Here is a 23,726-nt window from a genome sequence, read left to right as displayed (position 1 = left end):
TTCCCCCATATGGAACTATGTACTAGTATGTAGTTTAAGTTAATATGTACTGGGTATATCTTTTACATATCCCACTCCTAATGTCGCCTAGTTTGGCAGCCCCTTTTTTCAAAATCCTGGATATGTATGTGTGCAATATACATGTACATGTATATTATGATTTGAAATTCATCATAGATGCATGCTTTTTTTATTCAAAATCCTGCTTTGGCATCTGGGCAATATACATTTACATTATGATTTGATTCTCAACAGTATGTTTTTCTTCAAAATTCTGTTTCGGCATCTGGGCAATATACATGTATATTATGATTTGTTTCTCAACAAATAAATGTATGTTTTTTTCAAAATCCTGTATAATCATCTGTGCAATATTCATGTATAAATATATTTTGGTTTGTTTCTCCACAGAAAAATGTATGTTCAATGGAGAAGAATACAGCCAGGGACAAGGTTGGATGATCAGCTGTGATACACAGTGTGTATGTGAAGATGCTATTTATGGCTACTACAGGTGTACAAATATGTAAGTTTATTTGTAACATAGGATCTAACTGATTGTGTTATTACTTAATTCCAATTTTTCACCTAATGTGACAACCGAGATGATATAAGACAAACAAATATATGTTGGTTCCAACCCCTGGCTTATCTTAGCAAACTAATACACTAACATTTCAAAAAAAGTAGGATAGAAGATTTAAAAAGGGAAAGGTTTTTTAAAGATCATAAAAAAGACAGACTACACCCAAAAAGTTTCTAAAGTTTGTTTAATATTAAGTGGTGCCACCTGTTTAAAGGATTCAAATCTTTATTCAGCTGCCCAAAATACAGCAATTTACCTACTGGTTGTTATGAAACAAAGAAATCTGGTGATTGTTGTGCCTCAGTACAATGTGATTCTGGATCCATACTGACCTCAACTAACAACCTCGGAACAATCGGCAGTGGAGGACTGATCGTAGTTAAAAATCCCAATCAGCCACAGATAATACCCACAGCACCAGGTGGAGCCACTCCACAACCTGGTACCGGAGGAACTGGAATGCAAGCACCTACACTTCGTAAGTAAAATTGATTACATAGGATTACACTGCAAAATGTAATCGATTACAGCTGATTACGATTACTGATTACGATTACCCAATGCCTGATGTAGGATGGATTTTAATGAGTTGAGAACCAGACAATTTAATCAGACTTATATAGACATCTAGAGCTTCTCCTCTTAAAATTTAATTTTGGAAGAATGCTGGTATATTTCCTATGGAAAACAATTGTAGTTAGTATGAATAATATAAAAATAAGAAGATGTGGTATGATTCCTAATAAGACAACTCTCCACCAGAGAGGGTCCACTGTAAGCTTAAGTTTGGTGAATAATTCCTTATTGTTTCCAGCTTTGCCTAAATTTCAAGATATGGGAAGAAAGAAAAGTAGTTTTGAAATAAAAACACTATTTCAACTTTTTATTTTAAAATAATATATATGTGTTTGTATGTATATATATACATGTATATATATCTGACGATTAATTTTAATTGATTTATTTGTGAAAAGAGCAGCTTATACACATTTTTTCATGTTTTCATTTCTTAATTTACACAGGAATTATCAGTATGTAATTTTTTTCTATTTAACAGGTGGTTGTTTGTACAAGGGACAACTTTATCTACAAGACCAGATGTGGGATGATGGGTGCCAGTTCAGTTGTGCTTGTAAGAGTGCTCAAAGTGGATTTTATGAGTGTTCCTCAAAGTGAGATTTTATTTGGTTTTTTTTACTGTATTATAGATATGACATGATTTTATTAATTTTACAGAACCCAAGATACATGAAAATATATATCCCTTTATATTTATATATAAAATAGTATAATTAATTGATTGTTCAAATGCACTTTTTTGAATTTATGGTAATTCATAATTTTGACTTCATTAATGGTAATAAATAGATTGGATTTTTAATTACTGGACAGTAATTCTTTTTATTGTTTCCTTTTACATAATCATAATTGCCATGTATGAACTTTGTATTGCATTTTTTCTCAGTGGCCTATTATCATGGCTTTCTGGAATTTAGAATCAACCTACATTTGAGCATGCTACACTGTGTATACTGTTAGCATACTTAACTGTGTGATGAGTTTTAACATCAATCAATCATCAAATTCCTTTTTATATACAGTAAAACTTGTATAAACCAGCCAGCTACGGGACTATGAAAAAGGGCCGGTTTGGACGGTGAGCCGGTTTATTCAGGTTTCCGTTTTGACCGGAAGTTAATGACTTGTGACGTCCGATATTTTGCATGTAAAAGTTCTCTCTGATTGTAAATTATATCTGATAAATTAAAATACTTCACTTCGTTTTTCATTGTTTGCATTTGCATCATAATGCTCGCCTTTTTGGGATTGTTAGACGAGAGTTTAGATTTACTTCCATGATCATTAATTTGAAATGTTGGAGTGGCCGATTAAAAAGCCAGAATATTATCCAACGTAATTTCATCACTATCGAAACGTTGTCGTACAGCGTACAATACCCATTGATTGTTGTCATCCGGGTGTTTTTCATTATTAAGGTCATTTGTTTAGGGGTTCACAACAGGGAATCCAGAACTTCGAAATCACGATGTAAATTTCTTACTCCGAGATTTAAATTTGTTTATCCAAGTTACAACGTAATTTCACTCCGAGATATATTCGTTGTGTCTTTTCGTTTAATTGACACGTTTATAATGTTTTAATAAATAATACAGCTCACCACTGTACGATTGTAAGTTCACAGTTTAACACCTGACTAATTGATTACCTGAAAAGCCATATTGTATAAACAAATATGTTTTGATTGCATATCGATCATGGAAATTAATTAGACAAACCGGTTTTGACACGTAATAATTAATGTAATTAAGAGTATAATTAGACTGGAATTCGGAATACACAGGGTCAGGTTTACAAAGGGTATTTTAACAAAGACTTTGAAGGGGAAAAATTGGGACTTTCATTTTCGGCCGGAATGGACAGGAAACTGGTTTATTCAGGGTCCGGTTTAATCAGGTTTGACTGTACTATTGAAAATGAAAATGGGGAATGTGTCAAAAAGACAACATTCCAACCAAAGAGTAGAAAATATCCATAGGTCAATTGGTCTTCAACATAGTGTAAAAATCCTGCGCATCCCAGAGGCTGGCATCAGCTGTCCCTTAATTAAATATGTGTACTAATTCAGTGAAAATGGAAACATATTATAGAATACTGAATTTACTGATAGCAGGACTACTGTAAATAAACTTATTTTCGTGGATACTTTATTTTGCATTTTACTCTTTCTATTACACGGCTACTTATAGTTTCGAGATTTAAAAATTTATAAGATGTAGTTTAAGAAGGAAAGATCCAAGTTTAACATTTTCGCGACAATTTATATCTGTGTTATTTTTCTACTCCTGAAGTCGCAAAAAAATTGCTCGCGAAAATAAATTGAATTACAGTATCATTACTTAAATTATGAGTAAAAGCTCAACTTGTTATTGCTAAAATTTCAGATGTCCATCTTACCCTAATCTCCCAGTTGGCTGTCACATGGAAGCAGACGACAGTGAACCATGCTGCCAGAAACCAGTATGCATTGACCCCAAGACTCCAGTGATCCCAATATTTAACCAGGGAACAACAGGACAAGGTGTAGTACGACCACCCAGTATTACTGATCTGTACAACAACACTTACCAGGTTCATTACACCATGTTATATGGTAACCAGACTGTTGCCCCGCCTACTGCCCCATCAGCAACAAATAGACCAGGAATTGGTAAGACATATTGTATATTGTATATTTATGCCCCACCTACGATAGTAGAGGGGCATTGTGTTTTCTGATCTGTGGCTTCGTTCGTGCGTTCGTCCATGCGTCCGTCCATCCGTCCTTTCAGGTTAAAGTTTTTGGTCAAGGTAGTTTTTGATGAAATTGAAGTCCAATCAACTTGAAACTTAGTACATATGTTCCCTATAGTATAATCTTTCTAATTTTAATGCCAAATTAGATTATTACCCAATTTGTACAGTCCATGGAACATGGAAAAGGATAGTGCAAGTGGGGCATCCGTGTACTTTGGACACATTCTTGTTTGTATATATTTATCGCCTTTGTCTGATATGGGAGTTTCAGGATGATACCTGGCATGGACTAATGTAGAAATGACCATGTATTAATCTTTTTCACAATATCTCTTATTGTATTGGATCATAATTTCATATACTGGAAAATGATTGATTTTCATGGAGTTTAAATTTTGCGGACCAGACCTGTTCATGAGAACATTTTTCCAATTTTTGTTTCCCCTATAATGATCTTTTTGTAAAAGTTTTAAGAGTGTGAAAGGCAAACTTCAGTTTAATTCATGAATATTAACCAAATACATAAAGTTAATGCAATGAAATAAAAAAAATAACAACCCACCATAAAATATCACATTTTTCAATTTGCCCCACTAATGAATGGTCAGTTTGATTCAGATTTTTTTTTATAATTTTTTACGCCTTTGACTAATAAGAACTGTTCTTTTCCTTACTTGATTTGTTTTTATCATCTAGGATATTGTGAATATAAAGGAAAGAGATATAACCAAGGACAGAATTGGGATGATGGCTGTGATTATAAATGTGTCTGTGAAGATGCTTCAATTGGAAAATGGAGATGTAGAGAAAGGTGAGCATACAAAAGAGATATCTTATACTGTAGATTTATTCATTTTCTTGGGTACTGATTTTCATGGATTGCTGAAAATTTGCCTTTTCATGGATATGTGATTTCATGATTCTGCCAAAGAATAGAAATTTGTATTTCGTTGAACATTTAAATTCATGGTTTAACTGTAACCATAAAACCCTCGAAAATTGGTATCCAACAATGATAATGAATCCACAGTAAATTTTGTTAAGACAACAGCTGTTTAACTTAAGGGCTATTCCATTAAAATGTATGTGGGAGGGTAGGAAGGGAAGTTTATTAGTAAATGTGGGTCATCAGTCTTTTTTCAGTATGCTTCTATTACCATTATGCAAAATTATCTAAAAAAATGGTTCTTGGTTATAGAGATATTTTGAATGCCCCTTCCTACCCTCCCAGATATATTTTAATGGAATATCCCTAAGATAAGCAAATATAGTCATCTATAGATGTGATATGACCCTCAGAAATATGTATGCACCAAGACAACAAGTTATAAATTGCTTTTAGTTTTTTTAGTTTACACACAGTCACTGATATTGGTCGAGTTTGTGTTGCTCAGTCTTAAGTTTTGTTTGATATACTTTTATTTGTCTTTTGGTTGTTGTTCATTTTTTGCCACGGTGTTGTCAGTTTTTTTTTCGACTTATGAGTTTGAATTATGTATGTTATTTTTTGCCTCTCTTTGCAAAAAGTGAGTGGGAAGGACAGTAGATACACATGTATAAACTTCTGTGCATACATCAGTGTTTGTTTAGGAAGGACAGTAGATACACATGTATAAACTTCTGTGCATACATCCTTGTTTGTTTAGTAACTCTCTTACACATTCTTCTTGTTAAGAGATACTATAAAATTTAGATATTATTGGGGAAATGCGACAGGGTTACAATCCTAATAATTAAAATTCACATTTTGGAATTTTTTATATATGATTAAACAGGCCTTTTCTTAATATTGCAAAAATTAAAATCGCAATCTAGTTTAAAATGACACTTTAACAATAAAAAATGCACGCAATAATTTCTTAATTTACAGTATCTAATACTGGTATAAATGGACATTATGAACCAGAATTTGATTTTGCAGAAGTAGGTATGATTTATCAGATAGGAAACCTAATTAATCTATGATTGATGATAATGTAGTTTTTAATTTAACCAAAATATATTTTGCTGATTTGAACAGATGCAGAAAATATAATAACCTTCCACAGCAATGTATTCTACAACAATCTGTGGCTGATGCATGCTGTATGGAACCACACTGTGATTTCTCAGCTACTGGAAATTCTTTCACTGGTGCTATTACACTTACCATGGCACCAATAACACCACAACCAATCACAACTACACCAAGACCAACATCACCTAAACCTAGTAAGTAAAACACATAAAAGTATCAAAAAAAAAGTTGTTTTTATTCCTGTATTTTCAAAAGTATTTGAACAGAAGGGCAATATTGTCCAAAGTTTTAAATGTAGTGAAGAGAGATATTAAATGTCAAAAGTATTTGTGGGGAAGAAAGATGATGTCAAAAGAATTTGTTGGGAAGGGAGATAATGTCATAATTATTTGTGGGTAAGGGAGGTAATGTCATAATTATTAGTGGGTAAGGGAGGTAATGTCATAATTATTTGTGGGTAAGGGAAATGATGCCAAAAGTTTGTGGGTAAGAGAGATAATCCAAGAAGTATTAGTGGGTAAGGAAGATAATGCAAAAATTATTTGTTGGTAAGGGAGATAATGCAAAAATTATTTGTGGGTAAGGGAGATAATGCAAAAAGTATTTGTGGGTAAGGGAGATAATGCAAAAAAATATTTGTGGGTAAGGGAGATAAAGGAGAATAAAGAGCAAAGACTGGCTTAAAAATAATATGTTCATATGCATTTAATTTTCCACTGAAAAATGGGCGGAGAAAATATTAATTTGGTGTTTGAAGCACTTTTCAGGATTTATATTCATCAGTGATGCTCTCGCCAGAAAATTTAAATGTATGAATAATGAAAATAAAACATTTGCCTACATCTCAAATTTACAGGAATTTGGATGAATAAAAGATAAGATTTTTATGCCCCACTTACGATAGTAGAGGGGCATTATGTTTTCTGGTCTGTGCCTCCGTTTGTCTGTGCGTCCGTCTGTGCGTGCGTCCGTCCGTTAAGGTTTAAGTTTTTGGTCAAGGTAGTTTTTGATGAAACTGAAGTCCAATCAACTTGAAACTTAGTAGACTTGTTGCTTATGATATGATCTTTCTAATTTTAAAGCCAAATTAGACTTTTGACCCCAATTTCACGGTCCACTGAACATAGAAAATGAAAGTGGGAGTTTCAGGTTAAAGTTTTTGGTTAAGGTAGTTTTTGGTGAAGCTGAAGTCCAATCAACTTGAAACTTAGTTAACTTGTTGCTTATGATATAATCTTTTTAATTTTGAAGCCAAATTAGACTTTTGACCCCAATTTCACGGTCCACTAAACATAGAAAATGAAAGTGGGAGTTTCAAGTTAAAGTTTTTGGTCAAGGTAGTTTTTGATAAAATTGAAGTCCAATCAACTTGAAACTTAGTACATATGTTCCCTATAGTATAATCTTTCTAATTTTAATACCAAATTAGATTATTACCCAATTTCACAGTCCATGGAACATGGAAAAGGATAGTGCGAGTGGGGCATTCGTGTACTTTAGACACATTCTTGTTCATACCTAAGTTATTCTATCAGAAATCAGATGCACATTCTTTTTGATTTTAGAAATGTGTGTGTATGGTGGTAAACAATACTCACAAGGTCAGCAGTGGTATGATGGATGTAAATACAGGTGTACATGTGACAATGCACTTCTTGGCTTCTACAGGTGTACAAACAGGTAATGTAGGAATTGGAACATGTGATCTTGTTCGAATAGAAATTGACCTTATGCAAATGAATATCAATACATCTGTTAACTTATTTAGGTTTGACAAAATCTTGATGCAAAGTCTGTAAAAATTCTGCCAAATTGACTTGATATACCGGTAAGAACCTACTAAAAAGGCAAAATTTATCTTTTATTACAAATTGAATGTTCCAAAATCATTAAAAAGTCTTATATATGTACATGTATCTGTGCAGTTGCATAAGATCATTTTCTATTTGAAACTTCTCATGGAATATTTTCTGTTTAACATTATCTCCCTTGTTGATTAGTATGGTATGTTTAAAACATAGCGCTACTGGTAACAATTTTTATTGTAATATTGTTTGATGGAGGTTTGCCATTTTTTATATGAGCTGTTGGAGGATTGAAACCAGTAGTTAATATGTAAAATGATTATTAATACATCTATAAAAAAAACTTTTTATTGTACTTACATGGTTTTATAATTACTTATATATTTTTATGCCCCACCTACGATAGTAGAGGGGCATTATGTTTTCTGGTCTGTGCGTCTGTTCGTTTGTCCGTTCGTTCGTTCGTTCGTCCGTCCGTCTGTCCCGCTTCAGGTTAAAGTTTTTGGTCGAGGTAGTTTTTGATGAAGTTGAAGTCCAATCGACTTCAAACTTGGTACACATGTTCCCTATGATATGATCTTTCTAATTTTAATGCCAAATTAGAGATTTTACCCCAATTTCACGGTCCACTGAACATAGAAAATGATAGTGCGAGTGGGGCATTCGTGTACTGAGGACACATTCTTGTTTTTTCTTATAAAGTTCTAGCTGTAAAAGGGGCTGGTAATTTTCCGCATGCTGGTTGTTTTGGTTTTACAATTTTATACAATACATTTAAATGGATGATGAAATGTGTTACATGAGATAAACTTCCCAGTAAAATGTCTTTTTGCAAATATAGCGAAAATTAAAAATATAAAAAATTCCCAAATATATGGTTTAGCCTGCCATTTAAGAGTTCATAGGGGACAAGTTTCACCATGTATATTGGGTTTTGTATGTATATGTTTAATTGTATTACTTATAGAATATATTGTAGACTTCTTAGGAATGTTTTAAGAGAACAAATAGATATAGGAAGATGTGGTATGAGGGCCAATGACTGATGAGACAACTCTTCATTCAAGTCACAATTTATAAAGTAAACTTTTATTCTAAATTTCAGATGTCCAGAATACCAGAATGTTCCTGATGGTTGTTCTATGGTTCCAGACACACAGGATCCCGTCTGCTGCAAAGTACCACAATGCAATTTTACTCCAGCTCCAGGTGTAAACACAGGAACCGGGGGTGTAGTAACCTTGTCACCAGGATCTTTCCAAGGATCAGGCAATTCAGGAACAAATATTAACATTGGTAAGACTTAGTCTGTTGTATTCTATCAAAACTATAAGTTACTGTGGATTCATTTATTTTCGTGGGTACCAATTTTCATGGATAAAGAAAAACTTGCAAATTCGTAGATATTTAATTTCGTGGTTTTGCCAAAGTCTGCATATAAGCCTAAACAAGTTTATCATTCATTGAATATTTGATTTCGTGGTTCACCTGTACTAAAAAAATCCACGAATATTAGTATATAACTAAGCAGCAAAACTTTCCAAGGAGAGTAATTTTGGGGGTCTAGTAATTTATACAGCCAAGATATTTTTACACTATAACAAAAATAGTAAATATTAGGCATCTTAAGACTGCCATCACAGTGTTCGGACATAACCACTGTTCTTTTCACTTTATCTGGTTTTCCTTTCCATAAAAAATTGAAAAATACATTTTGAATATCCTTCAAAACCCCATCTGGAAGGACAGTCAGAACTTGAACCAAAATGGGAAGTGCTAAAGTTTTAATCACAACAACCCTCCCAATATATGTTAGTTCTCTATAAGTCCAAGTATTAAGAAGTGACTTGATACTGTTTATATTAGCTGAAAAATTACATAGAGTCTTATCCCTTTTAGCAAGCTCAAACCATATACCTAATAGTTTGAACCTCCCAGAAAGGTTCCAAACAAGATTTTTTTCTGGCAAAAGTTTTTCCATACTACCCTTTTTTGACCCAATCCATATGGCCTCAGTTTTGTCAAAATTACACCTAAGTCCAGCACATTCTGAAAATTTAGACATTGATTTAGAGACTTTTGGTCAACATCAAGGAATAGGGAAGAATCATCAGCATATTGACTCAATAAAAATTCTGAGTCATTAATTGTTACCCAGCAACATCAGGGTAATTTTTAAAAGCTGCACTGAGTAGTTCCAAAACTAAAATAAATAGATAAGGAGATAAAGGATCCCCTTGACGAACCCCTCTTTTCAATGAAAAAAATTCTGAAATATATCCGTTGTTTAACACTGCACTAGAGACATCACAATAGCATGCCTTAATCCAACTTATAAATGTATGGTCAAAGCCATAAAACTGAAAAGCCTCTAGTATAAAAGACCATTCGACCGTGTCAAAAGCTTTTTCAAAATCGACTAAAAGTAAAAGTCCAAGAGTGTCGTCTTCCTCCATCTTTTCCATCAGATCATAAATAAATCTAGTACATTCACCTATATACCTACCTTTAAGAAATCCTTTTTGTGTTTGACTAATTATATTTACCAGCACCTTTTTTAGTCTATTTGCTAAACTTGCTGTAGCTATCTTATAGTCTAAACACAAAAGTGTGATAGGTCGCCAGTTCTTAAAAAATAAAATATTGACTTACCCTCCTTTGGTATACGAGTAATGAGTCCCTGCCTTTGTGTGATTGAGAACTTTCCATATTCTAAAGCCTCATTTAAACATCTTACCAGTGGTATCTTAATCTCATTCCAAAAGAATTTATAAAACTCAACAGTAAATCCATCTATACCAGGTGATTTGGAGTTCTTCATAAGTTTAAGAGAAGACAAACATTCCTGCATTGTTAAAGGTCCCTCACAGGAACCCACCTCTTCCTCATTCGGTTTTGTAATAAAAGGATTATCATGTTGAAGAAATGTGTCCCTGTGAGTTTCAAGTAACAATGGTTTACAACTAGTATATAATTTTTTAATCGTCTTTATACTTGACTCTTACTTCTTGATTTTAGGTTATTGTTTGTACAAGGGACAGAAATATTCTCAAGATCAGAAATGGGATGATGGTTGTAATTACCATTGTTATTGTAAAGATGCAAGATCTGGCCTATACCAATGTGATGAAACGTAAGTACTGCAAATTTGTTTATTATGCCCCACCTACGATAGTAGAGGGGCATTATGTTATATGGTCTGTTGGTCCGTTTGTTCGTCTGTCTGTCCTTCTTCAGGTTAAAGTTTTTGGTCACAGTAGTTTTTGATGAAGTTAAAGTTCAATCAACTTGAAACTTAGTAAACATGTTCTCTAAGATATGATCTTTTTAATTTTAATGCCAGATTAAGAGTTTTTACCCCAATTTCACAGTCCACTGAACATAGAAATGATAGTATGAGTAGGGCATCCGTGTACTATGGACACAATCATGTTTTTCATGGCTGTCAAAAATTTGTGGATTCAGTAAAAAATACATTTTCATGGATATTTGATTATGTGGTTTTGCAATGATTTCTTTACAAGCTATTTATATATCATTGAAAATTTGAATTTATATTTTTCAAAAGCTGTGAAATCAGCCAAAAATGGTACTCAACAAATTGTAATGAATCCATAGAATTTTTTTTATTTTTTCTAGACCTGTATTCCCTTATAGCACTTTATTAATAGGGGTACCAGATCCTTTCCTTATTCTGTTTAATGGGAGGAAAGGAAATTATGAAATATTTGATATTTAGATTTATATATTTTCATGTAAGTAGAAATTATTTGAAGAGGGATTTTGTAAATATTCACATGTATTTGGAAAGGTACTTATACATGTTATAGTACTTTATTAATAATATTATGAAATAGGAATCAAAATTTTTAAAATATGAAAATTTTTGAGAATTTATTATAGTTTAAAAAAATCTATTTTGGTGTGGGCTTTAACATATGACCCTAAGGGATGATTGATAGTTTATGTTCGGATTGTCTTTTTCAGTTGTCCTCGATATGGAAATCTGCCATACCCATGCACTCTAATAACAGACTTCAGAAACCCATGCTGTAAAGTACCAGACTGTCAGTTCAATGGAGGTCTTAATGAAATTACTGGAACTTTGACCCCTGCTCCACATCTTGGGCCTACTTTAGTGCCACCAATGCCAGGTCAAAATGGACCATCAACACTAGCCCCAGTCCTGAGTGAGTAGTTAGAAATACACATGTTGATCTTACATAATCATCCAAACTAGCCCCACTTCTGAGTAAGTAGTCACTACTCCACATGTGGGTCTTATATAGAAACTGTAAACATCAGGTCAGAATGCAGATAGGTCCTTCGTCACTTTGTCTAGTAATCACTAACTTGTTAAGTCCTGCTTCACATCTAGGCATAATTGAAATTGAATAAACCTTCAAAACCTTAATTGGAATGGTCCTCTCAATCCTGGCCTAGAAGTCTGTAAGTAGTTTACCCTATTGAACACTGGAATAGCTTAGATTTCAGATAGATGCACATGAGTAAAAAAATTACAAAACACATGGAAATAACCAACATTTCTAATCAATAGCTCTTGTCTTGCAATCAACATAATGAGAGTGGCTGGGAAATTATCCAAGTTTACAACTTGTTATACTAGTATGCATAGAGTACTGTCCATTGCTTAACTTTTAGGTCTTTATGTGATGCTGCCAAAAACACTGTATCAATTTCCTTTTTATAAATTAAAAAGAAAGCACTATTAACCTATTTTATAGAGCCTTTAAATAAAACTTTAATATTCTCGTTAAAAGTTTTGAAATGTTATGATTTGCGCAAGTGTTAACAATAAAAATGAATTTAGGGGAAAGTTTGGCAGATCTTAAATTTAATATCCTATTAAACAAATAATTCTAACTACTTTTCAGATTATTGTCTCTACAGTGGAGTTAGATATTACCAAGGACAGACATGGGATGATGGATGTGATAAGAGATGTAGATGTGATGATGCAACACAAGGATTCTACACTTGTAATGACAGGTAATTATTATTTAACTAGTTATTAAACCAGGTTTAATCCAACCTTTTCTACATAAGGACTTTACCAAGTCTGAAATATGACAGTTGTTTCCCATTTGTTTGATGTGTTGGAGCTTGTGATTTTGCCGTTTGATAAGGAACATTCTGTTTTGGATTTTCCTTGGTGTTTGGTATTTTTGACATTTTACATTTTTCTATATCAACAGACCTTTACAACAGGGGTATAGATATAATGCATTGATCAAAATTTTTACTAAATTTTATCACAATTTTAGAGATTTATTGTTAAAGTATAATTCCACCTGCAGGAATTTGATAACAGGTGGTAATTTGCATCAAGCTTTATATAGAAATATTATTTATTTATATTAGATATTGTGCTGATTGTTGGTATGTGAGTTTACCATGATGAGTTACAGATCAAGTTTAAGTTTCGTTCCGCTCCGCTAATTTTTGCCAAAATTACGATTTGGACTTTGATAAATTGTTGAAAATCAAAGTTATACGGACTTTTTTTCTAAACTCTTTCAGATATTGGGATGATTTTTGGCATGTGAGTTAACAAAGATGAGTTACAGATCAAGATGAAGTTTTGTTCCGCTTGGCTAATTTTTGCCGAAATTACAGGCTATTGACTTTGATAAATTGTTGAAAATCACAGTTATACAGACTTTTTTTCTAAACGCTTTCAGATATTGGTCTGATTTTTGGTTTGTGATTTACTCATGATAAGTTACAGATCAAGTTTAAGTTTTGTTCTGCTTCGCTAATTTTTGCCAAAATTAAGGGTGTACAACTTTCAAAATTGTTATAAATCACAGTTATACAGACTTTTTTTCTATATGCCTCCAGATTTTGAGCTGATTTTTTATATGTGAGACTACCATCATGTTTGTGTCCACATGTGTTATTAAAATTGCAGATTTTTCAACTTTTGAGACAGGGCCATTCGTGTCGTTTTGACACATCTAGTTTCCTCTGCTGTTGTCTGTTCTATGGTCAGGTTGTTGTCTCTTTGACACATTCCCCATTTCCATTCTTTATTAATTTTTTTTATATATAAAAACAGAAGTTCACTTAACATGTATTCTGTAGATATTAAATAAATATTTTATAATGACAAAATCTTTTTAATTTATTTTTTTAGATGTCCAAAATATCCAACTCTTCCAAAGGATTGTACTTTGGTAACAGATCCCACTGATATTTGCTGCCAGAAACCAGAATGTAATTTCCAATCTATCTTGAAAAATATCTCTGGAACAGTTCCCCCTAACTTGATTCCAACTCTCGCTCCACCTGCTATAATTACTGGACAGGTCAACACTCCAGCACCAACACCTGGCCCAGGACCAACACCAAAACCAATTAGTAAGTTTCATAAAATGATTTTTTTTCTTGTAAGTACATGAAGCTATTGTAAAGTAATCAATTATACAGGAATATGCAAAAGATCAAGAAGAAAAGTCACAGTATGGTAAAAACCAATTTAAGGTTGAAAAAACTTAGAATAATTTAAGAAGACCATTGGTTGTCTGCTTCTGCTATTTATCATATAGAGTGATGAGTCCTTAGCCACATGAAGGGAATTTGATTGATTGATTGTTGGTTGCTTAACATCCAGTGGCAAGTATTTCATGCATATTCAGGACGAGAACAAGTTAACAATAAATACAATAGGTAGGACTTGTCATAATAGAGGCCATTTGGGATGATAGTCGGGGAAAGTTAGACTGCCACTGGAGAATGAGGGTATATTGGATAGGGACAGAAATTTTGCCTTGCAACAGGCCACCTACAGACCCCTCAAAGAGTTGTTGCACAGGTTCTTAAGGGAATTTGATAATAGAACATATTTGTTCATTGTTTGAACTATATACAGATATCATAGTGGATTGCATTTTAGTAATTAGTTAGTTAAATAGTTCTTAAGATTTCAAGATTATGTCACAAGTGTAGAAATTGTAAAGATTTTCAATCACTTTTGTCTTGAATAATTGCTCAATAGAATAATCAAAAACACATCAGAAATCAGATTGCACCAATTCTAACACATTTTTTAAAATTTATTTTAGCCAAATGTTTGTACAAGAATGCACAATACTCCCAGGGACAGAGATGGGATGATGGCTGCAAGTACACATGTGTGTGTGACGATGCAATGAAAGGAAAATATACTTGCACTGAAAAGTAAGCTATACTTGATATAAACCTCAGATATTTGGCAGACTGTGTGAGGGCTGTATAGCCAGTCAAATCGTTAAAAACATCCATCATCATACTTGATATTATCAAATATTTTAAACTTTCATCTTTAAGAAAGTTATGTTTTCTTCATAATGTATGATTCATATTTATAAACCTCAGATATCATATCTGATGATTATAATCTAGATCAATCAGAATGCTAGAATTCATTAAAATACCATTTTTTGTAGAACACTTTTTACTAAGATTAAGGATAAAATGAAAAATGGAAATATTGTTTAATGTTTACCATCAGAAACATATTGCGTACCAAATAAAAACCTTTAAGTGTGTTAAATAAAACTGCAAACATTATATGCATAAAGAATAATTGTGTTTACAGTATTTGTTGGCATCAATAATAAGCATTCTATTTAGAAGTGGTAATAATATTAATGTATATTCATTGTTGCTTATAGGTGTCCAAAATGGCCAACCCTGCCACCACAATGTAGCTTACAGAAGGATCCAGCTAACCCATGTTGTTACAAACCAGAGTGTGTTTTCAACCCTAATGTGAATGAATTAACAGGCAAAGGGCCCACACAAGCTCCCCATATTGGACCAACACTTGTACCAACACCCTACACTGGACAACCCACAAGGGCTCCTTATGCTACACCAGCTTTACCTAAAGGTTCGTTTTGTGTCCGCATGAATTATCATTGATATGGTCATACTTATAAATTAACTGTTCACAAAACTTTGAATTTTTAAAAAAATATACTAAGGCTTTTTTTTCTCGCTCAGGAATAGATTACCGATGCTGAATTTGGCAAAACTTTAAGGAATTTTTGGTGGTCAATGCTCTTCAACTTCGTACTTTATTTAGCCTTTTTAACTTTTTTTGGTTTGATGTGCACAGATGAGTCTTTTGTAAACGTAACGTGGGTCTGGAGCAAATTTGTAAATTTTAACCCTGGAATTCTATGATGAGTTTATTATTGAAGAACATGTAATGTGATTCATCAGTTCTTACTAGTTAGAGGTTAAATAAAAATAAAAATTGTGGATTTGTTAGTTTGTAGGGCATAACTTTTAACAGAGTATTTATTTTTATTTATAGGCCATAGGTCCATAGGAATATTTTTCGTGAAAATCAATATACACTAAAAAAAATAAAAATATAGACAGAAAATTAATATCTTGCAGAAATATTTCTGTGTATGAGCATTAATGGTTAGCTTTGTCCAGTTTATAAAGGAAAATAAATGATTCTAAGAATCCCTTTTCTTGAATTAAAGTATGATTCTTATTTATTGTAATTTATAAACTTTGTTATCAAAAAGCTTACTATAAGAAATCTGTGCCAAACTGTTTTAGGGTTTGATTGACTGAAAAAGAAATTTGACCTTTTTACTATATTTTTAACCACTGTAAATTCAGATTTATTGTATTCATTTATTATTGCAATTTTTTCATTCAAGACTAATATACGATTTTAATTTTGGCGATATTGAGAAAAATCCTGTGTTTAATTGTGATATAAAAAGAAATTAAAAGGCAAGTTTAAATTATTGCGATAATAACTCAAAAAATCTAAAAATTTCTGTCTGACATTTTTTCGGTCAGAAAGTGTTGGGAGACCCTGCTATAAGTCATGTAAATATGTCATGGTGTGTTATTTGGCTTACATTTGTGTTAGTGTTATTTTGGATAAAAATATGTTTTATTTAGAGAAAGAAAATTTAATGTTTGTATTTTGTAAAAATTTTATTAATCTGTTTAATTAATTTTACCTATGCTGTGGCATTAGTACTTGAAATGTCACAGTTTGCTCAAAGCACTTTATTTTGAAATACTAATTGTAATTAGCATATGTCACTTTGAAAGTTTAAGATTTTATCAAAACATTATAGGATTAGGCTTTGTTAATTAATGTCTATTTTTTGCTAATGAGAGTATTATTAACGTGTCGGGACATGTTGAGTTATTTTGTGTTTTAGTATAAATATCATTGTGAAATTTTGGAAAAGCAGTCACCTTTCGGAAACCTAACCTTTCACTACTAAAGTCTATTATACTGGATCTGTAAGACTGTCGATCAGTCTACTAGTTGACTTAGTAGTGTTTAGACAAAAATGTATTTTTGACTCACCTTTTATTTTTGAGAATAGTTTTAGAACAGTCAGTGTTTCGGAAGCGTAACCTCACACTACTCATGTCATTATACTGGACCTATAAGACTGTCTACCAGTCTACCAGTTGACTGTGTAGTGTGAGACAAAATTTATCTCTGACTCATAATTTAACTTTAGAAAATAATACTTTTGGAGAATCTTTTTATTTTAAGACTTTACATTCTGAAATTGAGATTAAGTATATTTTATGATTTAGTAATTTTGGCATTTATTTTATATTTTACATTTTAAAGAGAAATAGTTTTACTTTGGATTTGTTATTTTGAATTGATACTTTGTACTTTAATTAGATTATTATTATTTGGCATTGTTTATTGATTGATTTGTTATCATTCATTTAAATCGTTATCGTTAATTAAATTATGAAAACCTTCCTTGCGTTTTAGCTATGCCTATAGAACATTAAGTCTAGCGATAGACTGACCCCCTGTCCCTTGGTTCCAGCACATACGAGTTAGCTCCCCCTTATCTAACAGTGCTCTGGAGTGGACCTTGGTGACAGATATGGTGGATTGACCCGGGCATGATACAAATTAGATTCTGAGACTGCATAGCTAGAATGTAGGTTGACAAAAGTCATTCAAAATTATTTCAAATTTCAAATTTCAAAATTGAGACAACAGCAGGAGAGACAATAAGAGGAAGAGAGAACCAGTAGCAGGAGAGACAAGTTGCAGATTCGACAACACACAACTAAAAGATAAGTACATCTTGCCTATTGTATTACACTTTAATATTTTTAGTGAAAAATAAAGATGTATGTTGATTCTTGGTGTGAATCTGTAATTTATAATATTTGTTTGTGCAAAACTTTACAGAAGTTAAAATTCAGTTCATGAGAAACTGTACTTGTGCAAATAATTTTATACAATCTGGAAATTTGACTCATAGTAGAGAGAAAATAGAAAATAAACAATATACTGACAAAAATTACTTTTAGTTTCAGTTTGGTAATGGGAGTAGAATTATCATGGAGAGAAAGAGAATCTCAAAAGGATGGTGCTGCCAAAAAGACAGATGTGCCAGGCTATCCAGTGTAATACCAGGAACAGCAAGTTTCCAGTTTACTACAACCATGGAGAGGAACTAAATTTGTCGAAATTGGAATAGAGAACCTTCAAGTGAGATGTTTAGTTGACAGTGGGGCTTCTTTTAGCTGTATCAGTCAACATCAGCTGTACTGTCTAAACACCACTACAGCGATACACAGAGATCAACGATCAAGGATGCAATAAGTGTCCGTAGATGTGTGTATGCAATAATCAGAAATATAGTGCTTCAACTTTCTTTTGGACATCTTACAAGAAATTCATAATTTTGAACATTACTTGCTAGAGCGTATTTATAGGATTAAACTTTTTGTGAAACAACAAAGCAAAATTAGACTACAAGAACAGAACTTTGACATTACCAACTTAGATCATTTAGACATCAGTGAATATCATGATGGTGCTTATCATGTTACCATAGCAACCTTCCAAGACAGCAGTACATAGAAAACTTTCGGTTTCTATCTTCTTTTTTGTGGTTCTAGGAACTAGTAGGAGTGCACGCCTGTTGGTTCTTTTCACTACATCAATTTGAATTTTGGATTACAGAAATATTATTCTATTATTCATCTGTTAAACAAGGAATAAAGGTTGCTGGAAGCTAGCAAGTTGGAATAAATTGTTGTTGATATATGTATATATTTTTGGCGCCAGGTTATAAATATAGTTTACAAAGAGTGTATTGAGATATTTTTAGGGTGTTACTACAAAAAATGTATGTAAATGTTTATATCATGTTTGGGGACAAACATATAAGAGTAGGGGGGAATATGTCATGGTGTGTTATTTGGCTTACATTTGTGTTAGTGTTATTTTGGATAAAAATATGTTTTATTTAGAGAAAGAAAATTTAATGTTTGTATTTTGTAAAAATTTTATTAATCTGTTTAATTAATTTTACCTATGCTGTGGCATTAGTACTTGAAATGTCACAGTTTGCTCAAAGCACTTTATTTTGAAATACTAATTGTAATTAGCATATGTCACTTTGAAAGTTTAAGATTTTATCAAAACATTATAGGATTAGGCTTTGTTAATTAATGTCTATTTTTTGCTAATGAGAGTATTATTAACGTGTCGGGACATGTTGAGTTATTTTGTGTTTTAGTATAAATATCATTGTGAAATTTTGGAAAAGCAGTCACCTTTCGGAAACCTAACCTTTCACTACTAAAGTCTATTATACTGGATCTGTAAGACTGTCGATCAGTCTACTAGTTGACTTAGTAGTGTTTAGACAAAAATGTATTTTTGACTCACCTTTTATTTTTGAGAATAGTTTTAGAACAGTCAGTGTTTCGGAAGCGTAACCTCACACTACTCATGTCATTATACTGGACCTATAAGACTGTCTACCAGTCTACCAGTTGACTGTGTAGTGTGAGACAAAATTTATCTCTGACTCATAATTTAACTTTAGAAAATAATACTTTTGGAGAATCTTTTTATTTTAAGACTTTACATTCTGAAATTGAGATTAAGTATATTTTATGATTTAGTAATTTTGGCATTTATTTTATATTTTACATTTTAAAGAGAAATAGTTTTACTTTGGATTTGTTATTTTGAATTGATACTTTGTACTTTAATTAGATTATTATTATTTGGCATTGTTTATTGATTGATTTGTTATCATTCATTTAAATCGTTATCGTTAATTAAATTATGAAAACCTTCCTTGCGTTTTAGCTATGCCTATAGAACATTAAGTCTAGCGATAGACTGACCCCCTGTCCCTTGGTTCCAGCACATACGAGTTAGCTCCCCCTTATCTAACAGTGCTCTGGAGTGGACCTTGGTGACAAATTACTAAGTTTCATCATTTATTGTTTACTAAAAACTGTATTTTCCAATTACCTTTGTAGCTGTATGTGTGTACAAAGGAAAGAGTTATACACAAGGACAGAACTGGTATGATAACTGTGATTACCAATGTACATGTGAAAATGCCATGCAAGGAATCTACAGATGTAGCAGAAGGTTAGTAGATTATATTTTTGTACAATGAGTCAGATTCTGAATGTTTAATCACAATTTTTCAATGGTTTTATAATAATAAACTGAAATTTGCAATTAAGATGTTATGTGTAAAATGTCAATTATATTTGAAAATCAAGCACATGATATTTTATGAGCTACACCTCATTTGACATCTTACAAATTGCTTTAATTCTTCTTCATTTTTTTAGATGTGCAGAGTACACCAATATACCCAAGGAATGTGCCCTAGTCGCTGACGATAGAGATCCACTCTGTTGTAAAGTACCTCAATGTAACATTCCTCCCCAGTATAACAACCAGACTGGATACGTTCCAATCCCCACAGCACAACCAGGAATCCTTACCGGTGGATCTGTCACCAAGGCACCAACCCCAGGAACTACCCAGGTACCAATACCAGGACAACCCAACCCAACACCAGGACCAACACCAGCTCCTAGAGGTAAAGATCAATTTATATTGAGATAAACAGTAAACCTGTTGATTTATTATTATTTGTTTTTATACCAATTGTCGTTGGTACAGGTGAAATACTAGTACCAATGTTCAAAGAATTACAAACTTTCTATAAGCTTGTATGCAGATATTGGAAAAAAGCGAAATCAAATATCCATGGAAGTACAAGTTTTGCACAATTAAAATAAATTTGGTACACATGAAAATAAACGAAATCCACAATAGATATTTTGCATTCTATAATTGTGTAACTTACTGTCAGAATCTCGAGCATTCAAGTTTTTGGATTAAGGTAAATCCAGAATAGTGCTTCAAACGTATAAAAATTATGAAGATATACATTGTATTTTAATTTATCAGACATTTGTTAAATTTCTAGTTTGATCTCATCTTTTATGATACTTTAAGGTGGTACCCAACACTTTCACTAAAATTAATTTGGCTCATATAATTTTCATAAAATTTTGTCAAAGTATTTACTTTTGATCCTTTAATCAAAATATAAAAATTTTGAAAATTTTGAACCAACCGTTTTGTCAGAAATATTACACTGGTTATATAGCAGTTTGGCAAACACCAATTTTGATCATTGAGAAGCTCAATATTCCTTTTACAACACAACGTAATTAAAACGTTTAGCTAACTTTACAGAGTTATCTCACTGTAGTGTTAGGTACCACTTGAAGTAACATTGAATATTCCATTTCAATTGACCTATTTTGAAGTTTAAAGACGTAACAGTAATTACATTGAATTTATTTCAATACAACGGGATCAGAGGAATTTGATATTACACTAAACACACCCCTTGAAATAGTAACTAGACGTTTTATAGCATTGAATTTGTGATTAAGTAAAAATTTCCTGATGAAGAAAGCAAGTCTGTTAGCCTTAAATTTGAGATTTTTAAAAATTGCCCAAAAGAGAAAGCATTATGTTAACATTAGTTTGAGATTGAATTGAATGCCTGTCTATAACCAGTATAAAAGATTGTTCAATGGTCATGAGTTATTTGATTATTTCAGAAATCTGTATCTACAAGGGAAGAAGTTATACACAGGGACAGAAGTGGCAAGATGGCTGTGATTATGATTGTGAATGTGTTAATGCTAAAATGGGTTTCTATAGATGTTCAGAGAAGTAAGTATTTAGTAGGTGGTACATTTTCTTTAAACTTGTTTTCCCATTTTTATATAAATGAACTTTTATGCCTGAGGACGGAATATTTGCAGAGTGGTCAGTGTAAAGAACAAACACTTTTCTTCATTTTAAAAATCTTTGCTTGTTCTACCAACTGCATTCCTCCTCCATTATAAATACTAATATCTTACTTTTCTAAAGAATTTTGATGTTAATTTTTTTAAAATTTTGTTCTATTGTAATTCTTATTTTGTCTGATGGCTTGTTTTTTGTAATTCTTTTTATGCCTCATCTATGATAGAAGGGGGTAAATTGCATCTCAGTCGGTGTCTGTCCATATGCTATTGAACTATTAATATTGTTGTGTTGCTCATATTTTCTATAATTTCTTTCCTTCATGAAATGACAACATTGTACACTTCCTTTGTAGGTGTCCAAAATACACCAACTTACCAGCACAATGTAGATTGGTAGCTGACTATCTTAAGCCATGTTGTAAGAAACCTTACTGTGACTTCACAGGAACCAATGGTCAGATCACTGGAACCCTGACTCTAGCTCCAGGTATGGTAACGACCTTGGCACCACTCGCTCCCGGACAGACAAGGGCACCAACTCCAGCACCTACACCAAAAATGCCTGGTATGATATTGCATATCTTGAGTTTTTTTCGTTATTTTTTTTTTTTCACTATAATTGGTTATGTTGAAGTTAAAGGAGTATTGATATATGAATTGCTATCTATCCAAAACTTTTATTTTCCCTGACAATATTTATTGATTTAAGAGCGACAAAACTGTTTGTAACAAAACGAAATGGTGCAACAACTTAAAAATTAATGCAATCAGAGTGTTTTCAAGTTGGTTTTTCATCTTTTAGTATCAGTATAGTCTGTCTAAACATCTTTGCTGAATGGACAACTTGAAAATTACAAAATTCTTGACCTAGCATTTATGACATCTGGGTGTAGTTTTGCAATCTATATCTATGTAAACAATTCTTTTTATATAATTCCATATTGTTTTGGTAATAATATTCATTTCTAATGGATACATGTGAAATATATGGTTAGATCATATGTTTTCATACACATCTGATAGATACATGTGAAATATATGGTTAGATCATATGTTTACATACGCATATGAATTTGAACTATGTATGCTTAATCATGGGAAATTGTGACGACAAAATACATTCTTAATAGCGCTAAAACCCATGAGATGAGGATAAGTATTTTAGTTTGTCCTGAACATGCATGAACTAATTGCCAATGGATGTTAAGCAACCAAAAAGTAATCAATAATGTAGTCTCTTTTACTTTCGTGTTTGTAGATACCTGTATGTACAATGGTGTACCTTTCAAACAAGGACAGACATGGGACGATGGATGTGATCTTAAATGTGTATGTGAAAATGGAAAGACAGGGTTCTACAGATGTTCAGACATGTAAATAATCAACACTAATAAATGTGAAATGGTTAATTCATACATGAAAAAAAGATAATAGGATTGACCTAATATATTTGACAATGCAACATCTACCATCAACAACTAATTAAGAAAATAAACAACAAAGCATGGTTCAGATAGACTAACTCTGTTTAGGCACAATTTTTTTGTAGGGCTTAAACTAGTTTGAATTGTACAGAAACTTGCCATCAGGCTTCCTAGATTACATGTCAAAAAAATAATGCAAGCAATAAATTAATCTGCACTGTCCAGCTACCAACGGTATGACCATTGAATTGAAAAAAAAATTACAAATAGCACATAATTATAAGTTATGTGTACTATCTGGTGTTGTAAGTTGTTGTTTTATTTTATATTCAAAATTTTAAAGGATACTCCATATCTCATTTTATTCTCATTTGCTTAAAAGTTTAAGCATTTTAACTAAGAGTTTTGTGAACCAAGAAATTATTATTGATGATTAAAAAACCAATGGGGAATTTATA

The 23,726-nt window shown here is 32.2% G+C and overlaps 1 protein-coding gene across 1 annotated transcript in view; it reads left to right on the top strand.

The window, feature by feature from the left end:
- Positions 1-23,726, top strand: part of LOC143079549 (uncharacterized) — a 77,467-nt gene that overhangs the window by 14,872 nt on the left and 38,869 nt on the right. Inside the window, exons 16-34 of the mRNA XM_076254955.1 lie at positions 412-526; positions 820-1,064; positions 1,644-1,758; positions 3,550-3,815; positions 4,598-4,712; positions 5,922-6,112; positions 7,484-7,598; positions 8,829-9,019; positions 10,742-10,856; positions 11,711-11,913; positions 12,619-12,733; positions 13,881-14,104; positions 14,809-14,923; positions 15,400-15,617; positions 20,036-20,150; positions 20,360-20,613; positions 21,653-21,767; positions 22,198-22,409; positions 23,103-23,217. Of these exons, the coding sequence (XP_076111070.1) occupies positions 412-526; positions 820-1,064; positions 1,644-1,758; positions 3,550-3,815; positions 4,598-4,712; positions 5,922-6,112; positions 7,484-7,598; positions 8,829-9,019; positions 10,742-10,856; positions 11,711-11,913; positions 12,619-12,733; positions 13,881-14,104; positions 14,809-14,923; positions 15,400-15,617; positions 20,036-20,150; positions 20,360-20,613; positions 21,653-21,767; positions 22,198-22,409; positions 23,103-23,217 (3,154 nt within the window). The remainder of the gene's footprint in view (positions 1-411; positions 527-819; positions 1,065-1,643; positions 1,759-3,549; positions 3,816-4,597; positions 4,713-5,921; positions 6,113-7,483; positions 7,599-8,828; positions 9,020-10,741; positions 10,857-11,710; positions 11,914-12,618; positions 12,734-13,880; positions 14,105-14,808; positions 14,924-15,399; positions 15,618-20,035; positions 20,151-20,359; positions 20,614-21,652; positions 21,768-22,197; positions 22,410-23,102; positions 23,218-23,726) is intronic.

The sequence above is a fragment of the Mytilus galloprovincialis genome, chromosome 6 (assembly GCF_965363235.1).
Source record: "Mytilus galloprovincialis chromosome 6, xbMytGall1.hap1.1, whole genome shotgun sequence".
In the NCBI taxonomy this organism is placed as follows: Eukaryota; Metazoa; Mollusca; class Bivalvia; order Mytilida; family Mytilidae; genus Mytilus; species Mytilus galloprovincialis.
The sequence above is the reverse complement of the archived record's forward strand: the minus strand, read 5'-3'. Positions and strand labels throughout refer to the sequence as shown.